At 34.3% G+C, this 19,620-nt stretch overlaps 2 protein-coding genes across 7 annotated transcripts; both read left to right on the forward strand.

The window, feature by feature from the left end:
- Window positions 1-686: 686 nt before the first annotated feature.
- LOC7472291 (shaggy-related protein kinase eta) lies at window positions 687-4,933 on the forward strand. Its single transcript, XM_002317368.4, has 12 exons — window positions 687-1,023; window positions 1,547-1,639; window positions 1,761-1,820; window positions 1,898-2,170; window positions 2,239-2,313; window positions 2,388-2,444; window positions 2,964-3,104; window positions 3,205-3,255; window positions 3,333-3,428; window positions 3,613-3,696; window positions 3,949-4,050; window positions 4,268-4,933. Exons 1-12 carry the CDS (start codon window positions 1,009-1,011, stop codon window positions 4,361-4,363), a joined length of 1,143 nt encoding a protein of 380 aa, XP_002317404.1. The 5' UTR covers window positions 687-1,008; the 3' UTR covers window positions 4,364-4,933.
- Window positions 4,934-11,757: 6,824 nt separating this feature from the next.
- LOC7472290 (probable LRR receptor-like serine/threonine-protein kinase At5g45780) lies at window positions 11,758-18,201 on the forward strand. Of its 6 annotated transcripts, none has more exons than XM_024611472.2 (12): window positions 11,758-12,221; window positions 12,349-12,481; window positions 12,563-12,634; window positions 13,034-13,177; window positions 13,292-13,363; window positions 13,442-13,501; window positions 13,933-14,006; window positions 14,090-14,239; window positions 14,332-14,670; window positions 15,215-15,606; window positions 16,231-16,552; window positions 16,903-18,201. In XM_024611472.2, the coding sequence occupies exons 1-11, from the start codon at window positions 12,122-12,124 to the stop codon at window positions 16,546-16,548; spliced, it is 1,854 nt and encodes a 617-aa protein (XP_024467240.1). In that variant the 5' UTR covers window positions 11,758-12,121; the 3' UTR covers window positions 16,549-16,552; window positions 16,903-18,201. The 6 variants fall into 6 exon arrangements, with proteins under 6 accessions (XP_024467240.1, XP_024467241.1, XP_024467243.1 ...); XM_024611473.2 differs by lacking the exon at window positions 16,903-18,201 and adding an exon at window positions 16,713-16,901; XM_024611475.2 differs by lacking the exon at window positions 16,903-18,201 and having other exon boundaries at window positions 14,090-14,152; window positions 16,231-16,700.
- Window positions 18,202-19,620: the final 1,419 nt, after the last annotated feature.

A 19,620-nucleotide genomic window follows, 5' to 3' on the forward strand; every position in this document is an offset into this window, starting at 1 on the left:
AAACAAATACTATATTTTTTAAAACCTATTTTTAAAAATAAAACACAATTAAAAGTGTTTTTTCTAAATCTTTTTTTTTTAAAAATTAATTCGAAATCGCAAAAGCTATCACAATACCAAATACTAATATCAAACACTAGTAAACAAATGAACAACAGAACTAAAAGCACAAGTAAAGTGTGCGTTTGGTATCCTAATATAAGATATTTTTTAAAAATATTTTTTATTTTAAAAATAAATAAAATATAATTTGTTTTATCACTTTTTTTTTTCAACATGAACACATCAATTAAAAAAAATATTAAAAATAACTGATTTAATATTTTTTTAAACAAAATATATTTTTAAAACAGATAAAAAATAAATACTACCGCACATGGTTCTGTTATTTTTCCTCCCGCAAGGTTGATGGGTGAACAACAGGAGAGGTTGGAAATTTTTCCTTTTTAACGGGCAAAATAAAAGAACATAACAGATGGTTCTGTTATTTTTCCTTTAGGATCTAACGGTAACGGTAACGGGAAGGAGGAGAAGAAACAGGGGGCGGACAAATGAGGTCCAGGCAGATGTCCAATAATTGTGACGTTGTCAGCAAAACAAAATTCAAGTCCCATCATCGTAATTCTCTCAAAACCAGAGGTTAGTTTATAAGAACAGGAAAAAAAAAAGGGAGGGGGGCTACGGAAAGTAGATAGAGAGACCAAAACGAAAGAAAAAGTAGAGAGGAAAGAATTGACAAAAAGAGAGAGAGAGAGAGATAGAGGGAGGAAGAAGCTGGGATCACATGGGCTTGTTGTAGTTGTTGTCTCTCTCTCTCTCTCTCTCTCTTTCTAACTTGTCACTCTCCTCTCTCTCTCTTTTCTCTCATTCTCTTTGGTTCGCTGAGTCTTTCTTTCTTTCCTTTTGCCTTATCTAGTATCGCCCCAACATCAACATGATCTCTCAGCCTAATTTCTGAAACAAAAAACACACTTGATCACCTTCATCTTTCTTTCCTTTTCTCCATCCATGGCTGAAGATAAGGTATGTTCTATCTCTGTTTTTTTTTTACTTTTTTTTTCCTGGGAAATTATTACATTATCCCAGGAAAAAAATCAGACATTAGAGTGTTGGCTTTGTCTTATGTTTTTGTTTTTCTAATGTTGGGTTTTAGAAGGTGCGAGGTGGTTCTAAGAAGCTCTGATGCTTTTTTTTTTTTAAATTCTCAGCATCCAAGCAGGTTTTCTCTTGCATTACTGTATGGATTTTTTAAGATCTGGGTTTTCTTTATTTTCCTGCGTTTTCTCAGCTATCATCCTTTTTTTTTTTTTTAACAAAAAAATATCTTTTAGCTTCTTTGATGAGTGAAAATAGTCCTGTTAGAATAGATCTAGATGGTGAGCTCATACCATCTAATTTGTATTTTTCTTATCATTTCTCCTTCGTCATGCTCCAGGATCACTGTTTCCTCTAGCTATGCAATTGTTTTTTTTTTTTCCTTTTATAAAGCTTAACTATAGTTTTCATATAGATCCAAGATCTCTGATGTCCATATTTTTTTTTGTAGGAAATGAATGCCCGTGTTGCTGATGGGAACGATCCAGTCACCGGTCATATAATTTCGACCACAATTGGCGGTAAGAACGGAGAGCCAAAGCAGGTAATCATTCTTGGTGATACCTTTTTATTTACGTTTCTGTTTTTTATGGTTGTTCTCTCATATACCGTGTTTATGATATGGTTGTTCTCTCAACATATGATGAATGTTTTTGTTTGTGCAGACCATCAGTTACATGGCGGAGCGGGTTGTGGGAACAGGGTCGTTTGGTATAGTCTTCCAGGTATCCAAATGTGTTTATCTGTTGGAGGTATTGGCGATTATGTACGCTTCCACAAATTGATCTATCTCTTGTTGTAGGCAAAATGTTTGGAAACTGGGGAGACGGTGGCGATAAAGAAGGTTTTGCAAGATAGAAGATATAAGAACCGAGAATTGCAGTTAATGCGAGTGATGGATCATCCTAATGTTATTTCGTTGAAGCACTGTTTCTTTTCTACAACAGATAACAATGAGCTTTTTCTTAACTTGGTTATGGAGTATGTTCCCGAGAGCATGTATAGGGTTTTGAAGCATTACAGCAATGCAAAACAAGCAATGCCACTTATCTATGTGAAACTTTACACGTACCAGGTATTGCATCAGAAGTTGATTTGTTGCCTGTAATCCTTATGATATTAATTACTGGACCTTTTTTCCAGATTTTTAGGGGACTGGCTTATATCCACACTGTTCCTAGAGTTTGCCATCGGGATTTAAAGCCCCAAAATCTCTTGGTATGCTTCTATACTGTTAAATGAATGTTAAAAGATGTTAGCTGTTATGTTAAGTCATTCTTGGCTGTCTACAGGTTGATCCTCTTACTCACCAGGTTAAGCTTTGTGATTTTGGAAGTGCAAAAGTGCTGGTATGCTGACTTTCTTCTAGTTTGCATTTCTTCATCTTTGCATTGTGTGACTACAACTCTTAAGCTCAAGGCAGTCTGCAGTGTTTTTTTTTTTTGGGTATCAGCCTGGTTCTTAACCAAAAGAGACATATGCAGTCACTGCTAATTCATGTTCCTTCTGTCTCCGTGAAATTATAAAATTCTGAAAATGAAAGTTACCTGCAACATTGATGGAATGCTTGATGCATCCTTGTTTAATTAGTTTGTTGGTAATCACAGTGCATAACATAATTTGGTTTGATATCTGCATTTCTTTAACGGCTGCGATGAGGAACTTAGTTGTTTTGGTGGACTAAATACCATTTTAGCTGCCCATCTAGTTCTGCAAGTACATGGTTGTAGCTGCTTATAATAATTGAGTGACTACTAAAGTTGAAGCTCTGTTTTTACTAAAAAGCTTCTGTGCTATTGTGATAAGATCTGATTATTTTGCTTCTTATTCTTTTTCAATACATTGACAATCAAGGTTCCTGTGAATAGGTCAAAGGTGAAGCTAATATATCATACATATGTTCCCGATTTTATCGGGCTCCAGAACTTATATTTGGTGCCACGGAATACACGACATCAATTGATATATGGTCTGCTGGTTGTGTGCTTGCTGAGCTTCTTCTTGGCCAAGTAAGCATTTTCTTTTCATTGCATTTTAAAATTGCTCCTTTTGACAATATTCCAAATGATAATTTTTACTTGACTGCTGGCCATCTGAATGCTTTTACAGCCACTGTTTTCAGGAGAAAATGCTGTGGACCAACTTGTAGAAATTATCAAGGTATGTTTTGCTTATGGGTGCTTTAACTAATGCAATTCATATGATCACAAGCCAACTTCTTACATGCTGTTTTACAGGTTCTTGGCACTCCAACAAGAGAAGAAATTCGCTGTATGAACCCGAATTATACTGATTTTCGGTTTCCACAGATAAAGGCACACCCATGGCACAAGGTATGCTTTCAGTTACTTTTTGTGAACAACTTTGAGGTGGTTTTTTTTTAATTTCCTTTTCTCATGCAGCTAAAATATTAGGTATTCTCTTGCAACGAAAAAGTTGGTGATCATTTAAGCACCATTATTTTCCTTGTATAATTTGATTTAAAGCAGATTTTCATTCAATTTTTCGTTGTTTTAGGTTTTCCATAAGAGGATGCCTCCAGAAGCAATTGATCTTGCATCACGGCTGCTGCAATACTCACCAAGTCTCCGTTGTACAGCAGTGAGTTAAATTTCTTGCCCTTTCCTTGTATTTTTTTGCTCTCGACCTTTCTTCTTCCCTTGCATAGATGTGTAAGATTCATATTGAATATGGCACTCCATGACAAATTTATCTTGTTAATAGTTGACTGCAGTAAATTTTTAGCCATTAGTTTTTCTTTTAAAGAATCACAAATTTTGATGGCACTTTCTTTGTTCTGCTTGAGATGTAAGTTTGTCCACTGATATTTGACAATTTACTTTTGGATCACAGTTGGAAGCATGTGCACATCCCTTCTTTGATGAACTCCGAGAACCCAATGCTCGCCTACCAAATGGCCGCCCTTTACCAGCTCTCTTCAACTTTAAACAGGAGGTATGTCTACGTTTGGAATTTTTTTGTATCTCATCTTTGCCTAATTAGAAAAATAATATGCGAGGATTTCATATGTAAGATGGAGTATGTTGGTAGTTGTGTGATTGGTTGTTTCTCTTTTTATTTGCAATTATTGTATTTTGTTATCTAATTCTTGTGTATGCAACTAGCTGTGGTAATTCTAATTGTTCACTCAATTTTATTGTTTCTGTTACAGTTAAATGGGGCTTCTCCTGAGCTTGTTAACAAGTTGATACCGGATCATGTGAAACGACAAATGGGTTTAAATTTAATGCACCTGGCTGGGACATGAGCAGTGAAGTGGTATGGGATTTGATATCTGGCAGTTATTTCTGTGATACAAAAGGGGGGAGTGCTCTTTGTGTTTTGATCATCATGAGGTCTGACCAGCAACAATTCTCTCTACCAGGATACATAAAGGATCAGGCGGCTGGATAGCTGTAGTTTCTTCATGTTTTCTTCTCCCACATTGTTTCTCCCATATCCCATCCCCTTTTGTCAAATTCCTTTTTGTTAATGTACATGTTTGATAGTAAAGATAGCCTGAGGTGCACTTACCAGATAGCTACTAGCAAGAGGTAAAAGGTGAAGTGTTCATCCGTATAGCTAGGAAGAAGGCCCCAAATAGGAAGAAGGCAGAAAAGGGGTGGTGGGTGTTGGATGCGGGGGATTGTTTTTTACTTGCCTGTGTTGTTTCCAATTAGCTTTTGGTGATTTGTGGTGGCTGACATAAATTAATCTCAGACAATTGTCATCGCTCCCTGTTTGTGCAAAAGTAATGCTATTGCGTTCTCTTGTAGCAGCTGTACTTGTTCCAACCTTGTACTTCCGACTTCAGTTTTAATATTGGCATGTTTGTGTACATCACATGTTTCTGTTTGTTTGAACCGAAGTTTAGTTCATTATTTTTGCAAATCTGAAAGTCAACATGTTTTAATCGCAGACAATTGTCTTCACATGTTCTCTAGCTTTATGATGTTCCAGCCGCAAGAATTTATCTGAGTCGATGCAGAAAATCATCTGGGTTTGATGATTTGTGAAGAAGATTGCTTCAGGAAGGTGTAAGTTGGGCTTAGGGTTGATTGCTGGTGATGTTTGGAGAGGTGGGTTACTGATTATCAACGAACAAATCATTTCTGTAGCCTATAATTTTTACGAAAGCATTACTCAAGCCTGGGTGCTATGCACGTATGTTAACCATCCTTTCTGACGGCTCGAAACGGTGTTTGTGATAAAAATATCCGCACAAAGCGACAAGGCGTGGAAGAGCCGAACTTTGGATTCTTTCACCAACGGAGTCGTCGCGAGAGAGAGAGAGATATAGAAGAATTGTACGTGGAGATTTTTTTATGTGGAGATTTTTTCATGTAAACAACATTTGAAGTGTAAATTGAAAAATTCATGGATTCATGAAATAAATCAAAAAAATGTGTCAATAAATAAATAAAATATTAATGATAACTAAAAATAAAATTAGAAAAATCATTAAAAAAACAAAAAAACAGGTATATAATAAGATATTTAATTTTTAAAAATAAAATATTTATTTGGATGTGTTTACTAAATTTATTTATTAATTTTTTTATTCAATTAAATGATATTAAAAATAAATACATATTGAATTGATTAAATAAAATAAGTAAAAATATTATGATAAATTGCACATATCAAAATATTATCTAAAAATTTTTATTGTAAAAAATAAAGTTCTTGTATACAAAAGATTAAAAAAAATTATAGATGAATTATAATAATTTTTTAAAAATTTAAACACGCACAACACCATCAGAAAAACAATCACATATAAATGATATTAATTAAAACATAAATTTAAAAGTTATTAAAAAAAAGATATTAGTAGAAAAAGCAATATCAGAAAAAAAATAGCTCAGTTGTTGCGGCTTAACTTGTCAAACTCGTGATCTAGATCTAAACTCAACCGGATTCAATATTTTTTTCCCTTAAATTTATATTCAACATAAAAAAAGAAAATGGCTAAAAAGAGCACAGACTGGCGGGCCTATAACCCAACACGCCTGGGACACTGCAATGAAGAGCCTAGGATCATTGCGCGCACACACACACACGCTTTAAAGAAAAGAGAAGAGGGCCAAAAAGAGCGCAAATTGGCGGGCCTTTGGCCCAACATGCCTGGGGCACTGCAATGAAGAGAACGATCACTGGCGGGCCTTCAAGCCTAGGTGCATTGGCGGGCCTAGGCTTATTTTTATTTTTAAAAAAATTTCTTAGAGGGACGGACAACAAGTTTTTTGAAAAAAAATATAAGATGATGACACGTCGCCTGCTAAGGCAGATGACTTGTCATTTATAAGCCTAGATTCCAGCTACCACCGTGGTGGCTGAAAAATCAGTGCAGCTAGTTTTTTGGTCAAAAACCCAATTTTCAAGCTATTGCAACCCTAAAACACCTTACAAACACTCTTATAATATCTACAAACCATTTCATCAACTCCAAATACTCAAAAAATGGTCCAAAAACCCAAAATCAAATCGATTTAGTTTTGGCTTTCTCAGCTCAGATCTAGTTTTTCATGTAACATCAAGACTCTAAACAACCACCATGAAGCCCCTCTCATCTCATGGAACTCATGGACACTAAGAAAACCTATTTTGGTGTCTGAAAATGGAGTGAACGGCGACTTTCTTTCTCATTGTTGGAATCTGACAACCCTTCTCTCTCTCATCTCTCCAACCAGGGACTTAAATATAATACAAATAAAATTGTGCATCAAAATTAATTTTTTAAAATTAAAGGGATCTAAATTGTATAAATTGCATTATTTTCAAAGATCGATGACCTAAATGTATTTTTCATTTAATCTCTGGCACGCCACCCATGTTTGAAGCTTTTTTCATTTTGGTCCCTCTTCTTTCAATTTCACTATTGACTAAGAATTCAAAAGCAATTGACATTTAATTAAGATTAAATTGTACAAAATAAAACTTTGAAGACCAAAATAAATTATCAGAAAATAAATAGTAAGTCCACAACGTTGTGTGTGTGTGTGTGTGAACAATGATTAGTTATAGAAAAAAGTGAGTAAAGAAGTGAGTAAAGAAGACCGAAGAAAAAAGAATTATTAGAAGAATAAGAGAAGAGAAACTGGAAATGAGTTTTTATGTTATTGCTTGAAAATCATGAGATTACTATGATTTATATAAACTGTTATTGATTAGCTAATTAACCTTCTTGCCATTTATTCATTGTTACCAACTCCTCCTAACTATTTCTAATTGACTACTAACATACTATCCACGTGACAATTAGAATTCTAGTTATGCTTTTTTCTCTCTCTGGAACAACCTATTGCCTTCTTTATTCAACATGTTTTCTTTATGCTTCATGTCAAAATTGTAACAATACTATCCCTTTGAATTGATTCTTGTCCTCGAGAATCTGTATTGAACTCAAGGATTTGGATATTAATTTCTTCAAATGTTTTCACGTTGCATCTTTTGAAAATAGGTTTGACTATTAAATCAAATCAACTATTATTGCTTTATTTCCTTTTTCATTGTCTTTCTATCCAATACTACAAAAGAAAAAATCTTCATTCTTCCACCTTTATCAATTACTAGTAATCTAGTAGACATTACCTTTCTCTCTCATTTTTTTTTGAAGTAGAGAGACATGAAATACATGATGTATTAAGCTTCCCTCAAGCAATTTCAGTTTGTAGGCTACTGCTCTTACCTTCTTAATGATTTGATAAGGCTTGTAGTACTGTGGATTGAGTTTGAAGTTCTTCCTTAGAGCCACATCACCTTACTTGTATGGTTGTAACTTCAAAAACACCTAATCACCTTATAAGAACTCTCTTTCAATCCTACCTTTACCAATCTTCTATTTTATCATGTGCTTGGTTATTTCCAACTGCACTTTTAGCACTTTATCCATGTTAACTTGTCTTTTCATTAACTCTTCCATAATAGCTACCGAGGTAGATTCCTGATTGACCATTTCTCTGTTTAGAATAGAGTAACTATATAGAGTTTGGAAAGAACTCATTCTTATGGCTGAATGACAACTACTGTTGTACCATCAATGCCTAAAAATACCACCTCTTAAGATTATGCGTAGTCATACACTGAAGATAGGTCTCTAAGAATTGATACACCCTCTTAAATTGCTCATATGTTTAAGGGTGATACGATGTGCTCATTAATAATTGAAATCCTAGCTTTTTAAACTGTTCTTTCTAGAATATACTGGTGAGAACTTTATCTCTATCAGTAACAATTATTGCAAACAATCCATGAAATTTATATAAATGGTCTAGGAACAATTGAGCCACATCCTATAATGTGAAGGGACAAGTTAAAGCTATAAAATGCCCATACTTAGTAAACCTTCAACTTTTACCATAATAGTATCCTTTCCTTCAGACTTGGGCAATTATTCCACAAAGCCCATGTTTATAGTTTTCCATATACCATTGGGAATTAACAATGGTTGAAATAACCTTGGATAAGCTGCTTTTTTAACGTGAGCTTGTTTCCACACATTATATTCCGTTACAAACTATTTCACCATTTTAAAAAAAAATTAGCCTCGAGTCTCTTATATGAATTATGAATTCTAGCATGTCTATCCATATAGGAATCATATATGGCCTTAACTAGTTTTTCCTTTAATTCTCCATTTTATCTCATAACTATTATGCCTTTATACCTTAAAACTCCATCTTTATAAATGTATTTATGCCATTTATTAACGATTTTACTAACAATGATCTCATACAACAATGGAATACCTTCATATATCTTATAGACCTCTTTGTACCAAACTGGCGAAACTTCGATTATTGCTCCAAAATTGCTAACTTTTTTAATATGAATTTCATTACAGCTTCTCCTAGAAAGAGCATCTGTAGCAATATTTTCCTTGCCCTTCATGTATAAGATCTAATATCTCAATCCCAGCAACCTATACCTTTTTTTGTTATGAAGTATGAAATTTTTAATCCAAAAGATACTTTAGGTTTCTATGAATTTCTCTTGCTCTAGATAATTCCTTCATTTCTCCATTACCATTAAGATTCCCAAGTATTCTTTTTCATATATGGATATCTCTATATGCTTATGACTCAATGCCTTATTAAAAAAAAGGCTAAAATGCATACTCTTCTGGCTCAACACTACTCCTAGTCTAAAATCACAAGCATCAATTTTTAAGATAAAAGTCTTATTGAAGTGAGTCAAAACATCATAGCTTCATAGAGTGCCTTTTTAAGTTGCTCAAAAGTTTCTTGAGCCTTTTCACTTCATCCAAAATGATTTTTCGTTAGCAGATTTGTTAATGGCCTTTTAATAATCCCAAATTTCTTGATAAACTTCTATAGTAGCCAACAAGACCTAGGAATCCTCTAAGCTCTTTTAAGGAATGTGGTATAATCCAATCCTTCACTAATTCTATCTTTTTACTATCAGTTACAACAACTACTTCTACTAAAATCACATGCCTCAAATACTCCACCTAATGTTCACTTGCACATTTGGACTTCTTTTCATATAATTTGTTAGCACTTAAAGTTTCTAATACATGTCTCAAATGATTAACAAGTAATTCATAAGTAGATCTATAAATCAATTTGTTATTGAAAAATACCAAGATAAACTTTCTAAAAAATGGTTCTAATATGTTATTCATCAGTGCTTGAAAAGTAGCAGGAGCATTTATCATCCCAAATGGCATTACTTTGAACTTGTAATGTCCTTGAAGAGTTCTGAATGCAATCTTCTCAATATCTTCTTTATTCATTCTTATTTGATGATATCTATATCTTAAGTATAGCTTGGAGAAGAACCTGAAACCATGCAATTCAACCAAAAGATCATTAATGAGAGGGATTAAAAACTTGTTCTTGATAGTTAAGTTATTGAGTTACCTATAGTCCATGCAAGATCTTCATGTATTGTCTTTCTTCTTCATAAGCAACATTGGTGAAGCAAATAAATTGACATTGTGTTGAATTATTCCATTTGTGAGTATCACTTTCACCAATTTCTCTGTCTTTTTTTTTGTATAAAGGAAATTTTGTAAGGTTTGATGTTCATAGGTTGTGATATTGGCTTTAAAGGAATCTTATAATCAAACTTTGTAAGAAGGGGCAAAGTCCTTTGATCTTTAAATACTACTTTAAGCTCCTCTTACAATGTCTTAATATCTGCAGTTTCTACTGATTTTCTTGAGTATTCAGTTACTTCTAAGAAAAAAGAATTATCTAACAAATCCAAACAAGATATCCTTGCAGTGTTTTATACCTTTCCTATTGTTTTTCATTTGTAATCCTGTTTCTTTAGTAATGACCTTCAATTTTATTATTTTGCCTTCCTTTCTAAAAGACAACTTCATCTTAATAAAATCAAAGAGCATTGAAAAATATACTTTTAATCATTGGACTCCCAGTACTACATCACATTTGCATAGTTTGAGTATGCTTAAGTATACATTGAATTCATAACCATGCATGAACCAAGTGAATCCATGATTTTATGCATCACATAACATGACATTTTTATTTACCATTGTGACTGCCAATAAAGTGGTTTTTCTAATAACAACTTCCTATCCTTTAATTACATATTCACCGATGAAACTATGAGTACTTCTAACGTCAATTATGAATATAAAATCTTTTTCTCTGCAACTACCTCTAATACTAATTGTATCATAAGCATAACTCTCAACTAGGACATTTAATGATAACCCAAACTCATTAAATTAATGAATCTAAATATTTTATATGATTAATACTACTTATTCAACAAATTTAATTGATTGATACATATTGATATTTTGTTACGATAAATTGATAAAATTATAGCCAGCTCGATAACTGCTTTAGCAGCTGCGATAAATATAACAAAAATTGATAAAATATTTCATATCCTTTAATTCAATCTTGTTGTTTTCCTTATCATCATTTCCCATTTTTCTTCATCTTCCTTAGATTCATCTTTTCCATTCTTCATTCCTTCTATCATTTGTAGTCTTTTATTACTATATTGATGTCGTAACACCTACTTACCTCCACCTTTAAGCATTGTCTAAAATCCTTTTCTTTGCTCTCCACACACACACACATACACACACATTCAATTGGGTGAATGTTTTATTTTGTTTGATTGAATATCTTGATTTACATTCATTTCTCATTTTTTTCAATTCTTTTTTGGTTATTCTTAACTATTTTATTTATTTATTTATATAAATGATTATTAATTTATTTAATTGATAATCATACTTTTTTAATTTATATTTTAATTTTTTATGTAAAAAAATATACCTGTATTTTTTTTAAAAAAACTTACAACATGCAACAGACCATTAGTTAGATAGCTAGTATATAAATATTTGCCGTGATTGATCATCCTTTGTTACGAAACGATGGCGTTTCAAATTTGCCCCCGACATAATCCCAAGTACATTTATTTTCGCGCCAGAGCGAGGGCTCCTAGGTCACAAACTCAAAAACAAATATATATATATATATATATATATATATATATATAAAGGACAGTTGGTGTAGATTAACCTGAGTCGTTGAAACAATTTAATGGGTGAAAGCGAAGGTCTCAACGGCCATGACTTATTGTATTATATATTTATTATTATTAATAAAGAAAAATATCGAAGGACAGTTCATGTAGATTAATCAATTTAATGATTAGCTCTGATATACGAGGGAAAGGAGGGAGACAAGGGGAGCGAATCTCGAGGTTGTCCAAACCATATCGGAGCCATTCTTCTCGTCTTTCACGATCTTCCATCACGCCAATGAAAAAGAAATCACGTTTCTTTTTTTATTGTAGTATATATTTATTTTTATTATTTCCCTTCTTGCGTATAGAAAGATTAAATAAAATATAGAGGGGTAGTAAGCAGCTAGCAGGTAGGCGTTTGACTCCAGGACATGAAGACAACACCCGAATCCAATTAGTCCTTTTATCGGCCCCCTTTCCTTTACTCCTGTCAGAAAAAGTAGGGCAGTGTTCGGTTGGCTTCCTCATCGGTACAGAAAGTAACATGGCGGCCATTTTGTTCCGTACCTTTTTAGTAATATTTTGGGTGCGTTTAACTCAAGCTACTGATACTCTTCTTTCTCCAAAAGGTGTTAACTATGAAGGTATGACCTTCGAACTCCATTTTCAATTCAAAATGATCCAGCATTGCACTTCCATGTAACTTTGTTACTGTTAGTTTGTGTTTCATTTCTATCTTTTTTTTTTTACTTTGTGGGTTTCTGAATTCAGTGGCAGCATTGATGGCTGTGAAGAGAGAAATGAGAGATGAGATAGGTGCAATGAATGGTTGGGATTTGAACTCTGTTGATCCTTGCACTTGGAATATGATTAGTTGCTCTACTGAAGGCTTCGTCATCTCCCTGTAAGTGGGAACCTTTTTTTTTTGGTTAGTAATAAAATTTTCATATTTTAGATATTTTATTCTGGATATTGTTGTTGCTAGTGAAATGGCAAGTGTGGGATTATCAGGAACTCTTTCGCCTAGCATTGGGAATTTGATTCACCTAAGGACAATGTGAGCTGCTACTTCTTTCTTTCTCAGAGTTCTTCACTCGATTGGTTCATGGATTTTTCTGCTATTAATTGTTTGTTTCTGGGTATAAGCTAATAATTGGATAGTCTTATGGCTATTAAAAAATTGCTGTTATGACGATTATTATTAACTGGTTTGACTCAATTTGCCAGGTAGGAAATCCAAATAGGAAATCCAAATAGGAAATTTGAAAATCTTTTCTGTTTGTAATAATTTATGAGCCTTGGTATTGTAAAACCATGCTATTCGTTTGAGTTCGTTGATAGTTTATCCAGAATGATGTTCTTTTTTGTTCCGGTTACTTGACATAAATGCAACCGATTGAAGTCTTGATATTGTATTTTGCATTAGCTATCTAATGTTCATGATCTGTACTTGCAGGCTATTGCAGAACAATCATTTATCTGGTCCCATTCCAGAAGAGATAGGAAAGCTTTCAGAGCTTCAAACGCTTGACCTCTCAGGTAACCAGTTCGGTGGTGGTATTCCGAGCTCTTTGGGCTTTCTGACCCATCTAAGTTACTTGTGAGTTTTGCTTGACCTCAACAAATGGCATTTATATTCCTGTTGGTTTCCTGTCATGTTTCTTCTGATAGTTCGTGTGTGTTATGTAAAAGTTTAACATGCAAACTTTTCCAGGCGACTCAGCAAAAACAATTTATCTGGACAGATTCCAAGACTGGTGGCCAGTCTTACTGGACTTTCATTCTTGTATGTGGTCTGCACTTGTCAACTATATTTCCTCATATAGTTTATGTAAATCTAACTTTTCTTCCAAATTCTTGGCAGGGATTTATCATTTAACAATCTTAGTGGTCCAACTCCAAAAATATTAGCTAAAGGTTACAGGTGAGATCTTTCTTAGGACTGTAATTATGGAAAAATGTTATTTTGTTGATTCTTAAATGCCTCATTTTTTGCCTGTGATTTTTTTTTTTTAGAAGTTTTGACTGAAAATTGTGCATTTATTGCTCATTTAGGAACCTTAGGTGGTTCTGGGCTAGCATTCATCCAGTATAATGGATCTTTGCAGAGACTAAGATTTATTATCTGATATAGTTGAGCTTGCTAAATGCTTGCAATTGGCAAGTAAATTGTTTGAAATGCTGGTTTCATTTTCTACTGCTGTTTCCTTTTCATCATAGTGTTAGAAACTTCTTGTGGAAGGAAAAACAATTCAATATGTGCTTGCAATGGTTGGATGGGAGTTGATAACTTTGAGTCTCAATAATGTTTACCTTCTGTTTGCAGCCATTTGATAGTGTGCATGTTTATTGCAGTATTACAGGGAATAGCTATCTTTGCACTTCCTCACATGCACAAAATTGCATGGGTATCTCTAAGCCCGTGAACGGTAATGCACTCTAACCAGTTAAATAGTTCTGTTAAAGAGATGGACTTTAAAAATGTGACTACAAATTCTTGATGTCCTGCTAGCAGAGACAGTTTCATCTGAGCAAGCCAGCAGTCATCATCGGTGGGTGCTCTCTGTTGCCATAGGTATCAGCTCCACCTTTGTGATTTCTGTAATGCTGCTTGTCTGTTGGGTGCATTGTTATAGATCTCGTCTACTCTTCACATCATATGGTACTTCCAAACTGAGATGCTTTTGTAAATTTCCTAAATGAAAATAGATCATGAAAAGCAATGTGATTAATTGTGATCATTGCATTTTGCAGTGCAGCAAGATTATGAATTTGATATTGGTCATTTGAAGAGGTTTTCGTTCCGTGAACTACAAATTGCTACAAGCAACTTTAGTCCGAAAAATATCTTAGGGCAAGGTGGATATGGAGTGGTTTACAAAGGATGTCTCCCAAATAAAACCTTCATTGCAGTTAAAAGGCTGAAGGATCCAAGTTTTGCTGGAGAAGTGCAGTTTCAAACTGAAGTGGAAATGATTGGCTTGGCTCTACATCGAAACCTCTTAAGTCTACATGGATTCTGTATGACACCTGATGAGAGGTTGCTTGTTTATCCTTACATGCCAAATGGCAGTGTTGCTGACCGCCTGAGAGGTTTGTCTCATTTTGCTTGTTCAAACTCTACTATTAATTCATTTGGGCAATTAAGATTTATATTATCCTCCGGTTCTAATGGAAATGAAGGTAGTTTCTCGTTAAAATTTACAGCAATAAACAGTTGGAGAAAATTTAGCATTTAAGTCCATGCTCCACAATAGTTCTATGAAGAAACTGTTTCCTTTCTTTTTTGCAGCTCAAAATGATCTTCTTACCCCTCGTCCAATGTATCTCAAATTGCGATCATGACCTCAAATGCTCATGTTTTGGTTCTTCAACTAGAAAATCATGCCAAGTCTTTCTCTAGTTATACTAAGCTTTTTTTAATGCCATTTCTACAAGATTTTAGTAAATTTTGTGGCTGCATCTTTATATTGAATGTTGAATAGTGTTGGTGATTGGTCAATAAACAAGCTCTTATTCATTGTTGTTGTTCAAACTGTTTTTATATTTCTCTTTGTTACTTCAACCAAAACGAAACCAATTAGAGGTGGAGAATTTGGTTCTGTTACTTTATTATTCGTACAATTTTCCTTTGCAGAGACTTGTCGAGAAAAACCATCTTTGGATTGGAACAGACGGATACACGTTGCCCTTGGGGCTGCTCGTGGACTTCTATACTTGCATGAACAATGCAATCCAAAGATAATTCACAGGGATGTTAAAGCTGCAAACATTTTGCTTGATGAAGGTTTTGAAGCTGTAGTTGGGGATTTCGGTCTTGCTAAGTTGTTGGATCTTAGAGATTCACATGTCACTACTGCAGTGCGGGGGACTGTAGGACACATTGCACCTGAGTATCTTTCAACTGGGCAATCATCTGAGAAAACTGATGTTTTTGGATTTGGCATACTACTTTTGGAACTCATAACAGGGCAAAAGGCATTAGATGCTGGAAATGGTCAAGTTCAGAAGAGAATGATTCTTGACTGGGTAAGTTATTTCTCTACATTGTACTCTATCACTGAATTTACAATTTACAAGCATCTCGCTCTTCCATTTGTGTATTGAGGTATTGGGAGCCTGTATTCCAGTTAATCTATGATTGTGGTTGTAATTGTCCTTAATCATAATATCCATAACTCAAATGTTTGATTGCTGTGATAGGTAGCATCAAACTGTAGAAGGTGTCTGAAATTGAAATCAAAGAATGATTGCCAAAAACCGGAATATTCTAAAATCAAATGTGCAAATTGTGTAGAGATATCTAGCCATGCCTCATTCTCTAGGCATTTACTGGAAATTATACTACTCGCTCATTTTGGGCTGCTTTGCCTTTAATTGCTAGTGTCATGTTGAGGAATGTGTCTTTTATACCCGCTTAATAAATTCTCAAGGATGGAGGACTACCTTGGCTATCAACTGATTTAGGTCACTTGTAAATTACCTGTAACATGCATCGTCTAGCTATATGATTACTTTCTGGTGACTGGAAACTTGTTTTCATCTTAACTGCTATTTCAAGATAACCACTATATACTGAATTATAATCCACCATATGTTCTCGTAATGTGCTGCATTAAATATAAATTTGTAAATGGTGGTTGAATTATACAGGTTAGAACTTTGAATGAGGAGAAGAGGTTGGAAGTGCTAGTGGATAGGGATCTGAAGGGGTGTTTTGATGCGTTGGAGCTGGAAAAAGCTGTGGAGCTGGCTCTGAAGTGTACTCAGTCACATCCTAACCTTCGGCCAAAGATGTCAGAAGTCTTGAAGGTCCTGGAAGGTCTTGTTGGGCAGTCAGCTATGGAAGAATCACAAGGAGCACCTAATATTGGTGAGGTAAGGGCATGCAGTTTCTCGAGGCATGATAGAGATGTTCATGAGGAATCTTCTTTCATCATTGAAGCAATGGAGCTTTCGGGACCTCGGTGACCAAGTATAGTTTTCCTTTCCTGACATCAATGCAAATTATTTTTTCATTTAGTATGAATTAGTATACTTTTCCCTTTCTGAATTCAACTGTAAATGAGTTTTGCATTTAGTAGGACACTATTTTACATATAAAAATATGTTCTTTTATTCTCTGCATTTTGCAGTGGGGATTGGGTTGGTCGGAAGGGAGCCAAAATGTTCTTAAATTTGGTTTATGGATATTGAGATAAACCTGGGTCGGTGATAGGTCCCTCAGTTGAAAACAATTAGCAGAACCTGTCACAAACTGAGCACTTCCTTGTAACTGAGATATACGCAGTTCCTTCTACTGAAATGTTTCGTTTTGCATGGTAGGATATGCTCATGTCCAATTCGAAAGTTTAAACATAGGTGGGTTCATCCTCGTACTTGATTCTCTACAGAAGATGTGAAAGGTGATCCACTAATGGTTCCAGAAGTCTTATGTTTATCCTATCATGGAAATACTGCACCTCGTGATTATCATGGACAGAAACTTCAAACAATACACTCCTAATTGTCTTCAGAGCCATTAATTTTCATGAAGAGCACGCCTCCAGCTAACATCCACACACATGGCATGCAAATACAACTTCCACTCTGCTAGAAATGACAAATCAAGTGGCATCCACTCTGCTGATGATCCTTACCAAGGACTCACGCCCTCCTTATAAATCCCACCAGACGACTTGATTAATGACTAGCTGTCAATGCACATGCCATCTCTACAATTTGCTGCTAGACCAATGGCTTGTCCTCATAATTGAAGGCTGCTACGTGTACAACCTGGCTGGCACTTATCAGTAGGCCCTACTGTCATTTGCTTATGGTGAAGGGAATCTGATCATCTTCGTGCACAAGTAGGGAGGGGGTCAGTTAAGATTTCACATGCTGAAATGAATATCACTCAGTCGTAGCATTGAAAGGGAATAGACATGGTAATTATTTAGATTATGACCTCGAACGCCCCAAGTATCACTCAAGTTTTTTCCTGGTTCTGCCCTCTACTTTAATCATGTCGATGGTTAGTACCCATGGTTTCACCTTTGGACTTTCAAGCAATGGTTGGTCCTTCAATCGCGCAGATCCTTGACAACAGAGGGTCCAGAACCTTAAAGGTTGGAAGCTAATTAGGTGGTAACTTCCAGAACTCAAGTATACCTACCCTAGGTGAACATTAACTCATTTATTTAGTTATGTAAACAGCAGTAGCAAATGAGAGAGGACTTCTGTTCTTGATTCGTTTCCAGCATCAGTTCTTTATTAAAATAAAAGAAAAGAACAAAAGAGAGGGTGGCAAATGGCATGCACGTAAAGAATATTTCGATGCTCTCCGTGGAAGAAACCTGGGAGTGAGTGTGATGCTGATACCAACTCCTGTAAGCAGGACAGCATCTATGGAAAACGATGGCAAGCTTTTCATCACCTGAGCATCCCTGGCCGCCTCAGTTTTTGGTTCTTCGATTTCTCAAGACAGCAGCTTCCTCGCTTTGCCCCTTCAAAACGTTACGTTTGGATTCATACGCTCAGACATAATATTAATTCTTTGCGTGTCTTCTGTTGTTTCCAATCTTTGTCATTTATTTTTGCTAAATTCAAATTACATGAAAGATTATATCATTTACGTTTCTGTTAGTGTCTTCTTTTTTCACACCTTCAACAATTTGAGGCATTTTATTTTACGTAATTTTGTACGTCGTAGATAGTTTTTACTATTTTTATGTGAGTAACTATTGATATAAATAAAAAATTGTGGATATATATAATGAAAATCCTACTAATTCATGTACGGTAGAAAATTATAAAAAAATAAATGAGCTCAGTCGTCTACCATGGTTCTAGACACAAAAAATCGTGAATTGGAACAGTATAAATACAATTTTATCCTTGCCAAAAAAATGATTAAGCCTACTATTAGGGGTAGAAATGTCTTTTCCATGGGATACATTTATCATTGCAAAATTGATTGGGGATAAAATGGTCCGGACATGTTTTTTGTTATAGTATAATGACTCTTTTACCCTAAAAAGCAAAAATAAATAATATTTGAGTGAGTAGCTCGTCTTTTTTTATTTTATTTTAAAAATGAACAATAGAGTTATGGTCATGTCCTTGAAAAAGAAAAAAAAATATACATGCATAGAGGGGCTTCTCTGTCTTTTAAAAAAAGAGAGTAAAATGACGGAATTAACCTTGCAATTCGAAAAAACAAAGGCTATTTGTGAGGGTGTTTTGGTCATTTTCAACTGGTTTTGTTATTATTTGTAGGTTTTGTCAGGGGCGGCTTGGTAATTTTAAGTTTAAATATTATTTAAAAAAAACTGTTAAAGAGAACATTTCACGCGTTAGCGCGTCATGCCCTCTGCGCCATTCAAATAGTGCATGAGGTACCATGAGGTGGCCAAAGTCCTGTTTTCACCACAGCTTTAGGAGTGGCGCATCGTTCTTTTTCCAATGGTGTAACATGTGCTCAAGGAAAAGGTTTGGTTGGGTTATAGTGGAGGTTTTTTTTTTTTGTTTTTCTATCTTTTCTCTCTCATTTCCTAGAAAAACACACTTGAACTTAAAAAAAAAACAATTGTATCCTCTGATTTGTAGTCTTATCGATTTTGGTCATTCTTCTTTTAATTACTATTTACTTGGCTTTTAATGATTTTTGAAGTTTGGATTTTTTTCAATTTGATTTTTTATCTGATTTGGTCCCTCTACTTTTTATTACTCGATTTTTGTGCTTTATACTTTTCTTGATTATGTTTTTTTTTTTTGCAATTTCTTCCCTTTTGATTTTATTGCATTTGTTTTTTTTTTAATTTATTTTTTTTTCATTCTTTTGATTGCTATATTCTTATTCTTTTCTTGATTTATCTTTTTATCAATTTTGTCTCTCAACATTTAATTTCATTTGGTTTTTTATTTAGTCTTGGTCTTTATTCTTTCAATAACTTTTATTTTTATCTTTTTTTTAGTTTCCTTTTTTTTTCCAATTTATCCCCTAATTATTTTCTTTCATTTTTTACACCATGTTTGGTCTGCATTGTTTGGGTTTTAAATTGT

This window comes from Populus trichocarpa, chromosome 11 (genome assembly GCF_000002775.5).
Source record: "Populus trichocarpa isolate Nisqually-1 chromosome 11, P.trichocarpa_v4.1, whole genome shotgun sequence".
NCBI lineage: Eukaryota > Viridiplantae > Streptophyta > Magnoliopsida > Malpighiales > Salicaceae > Populus > Populus trichocarpa.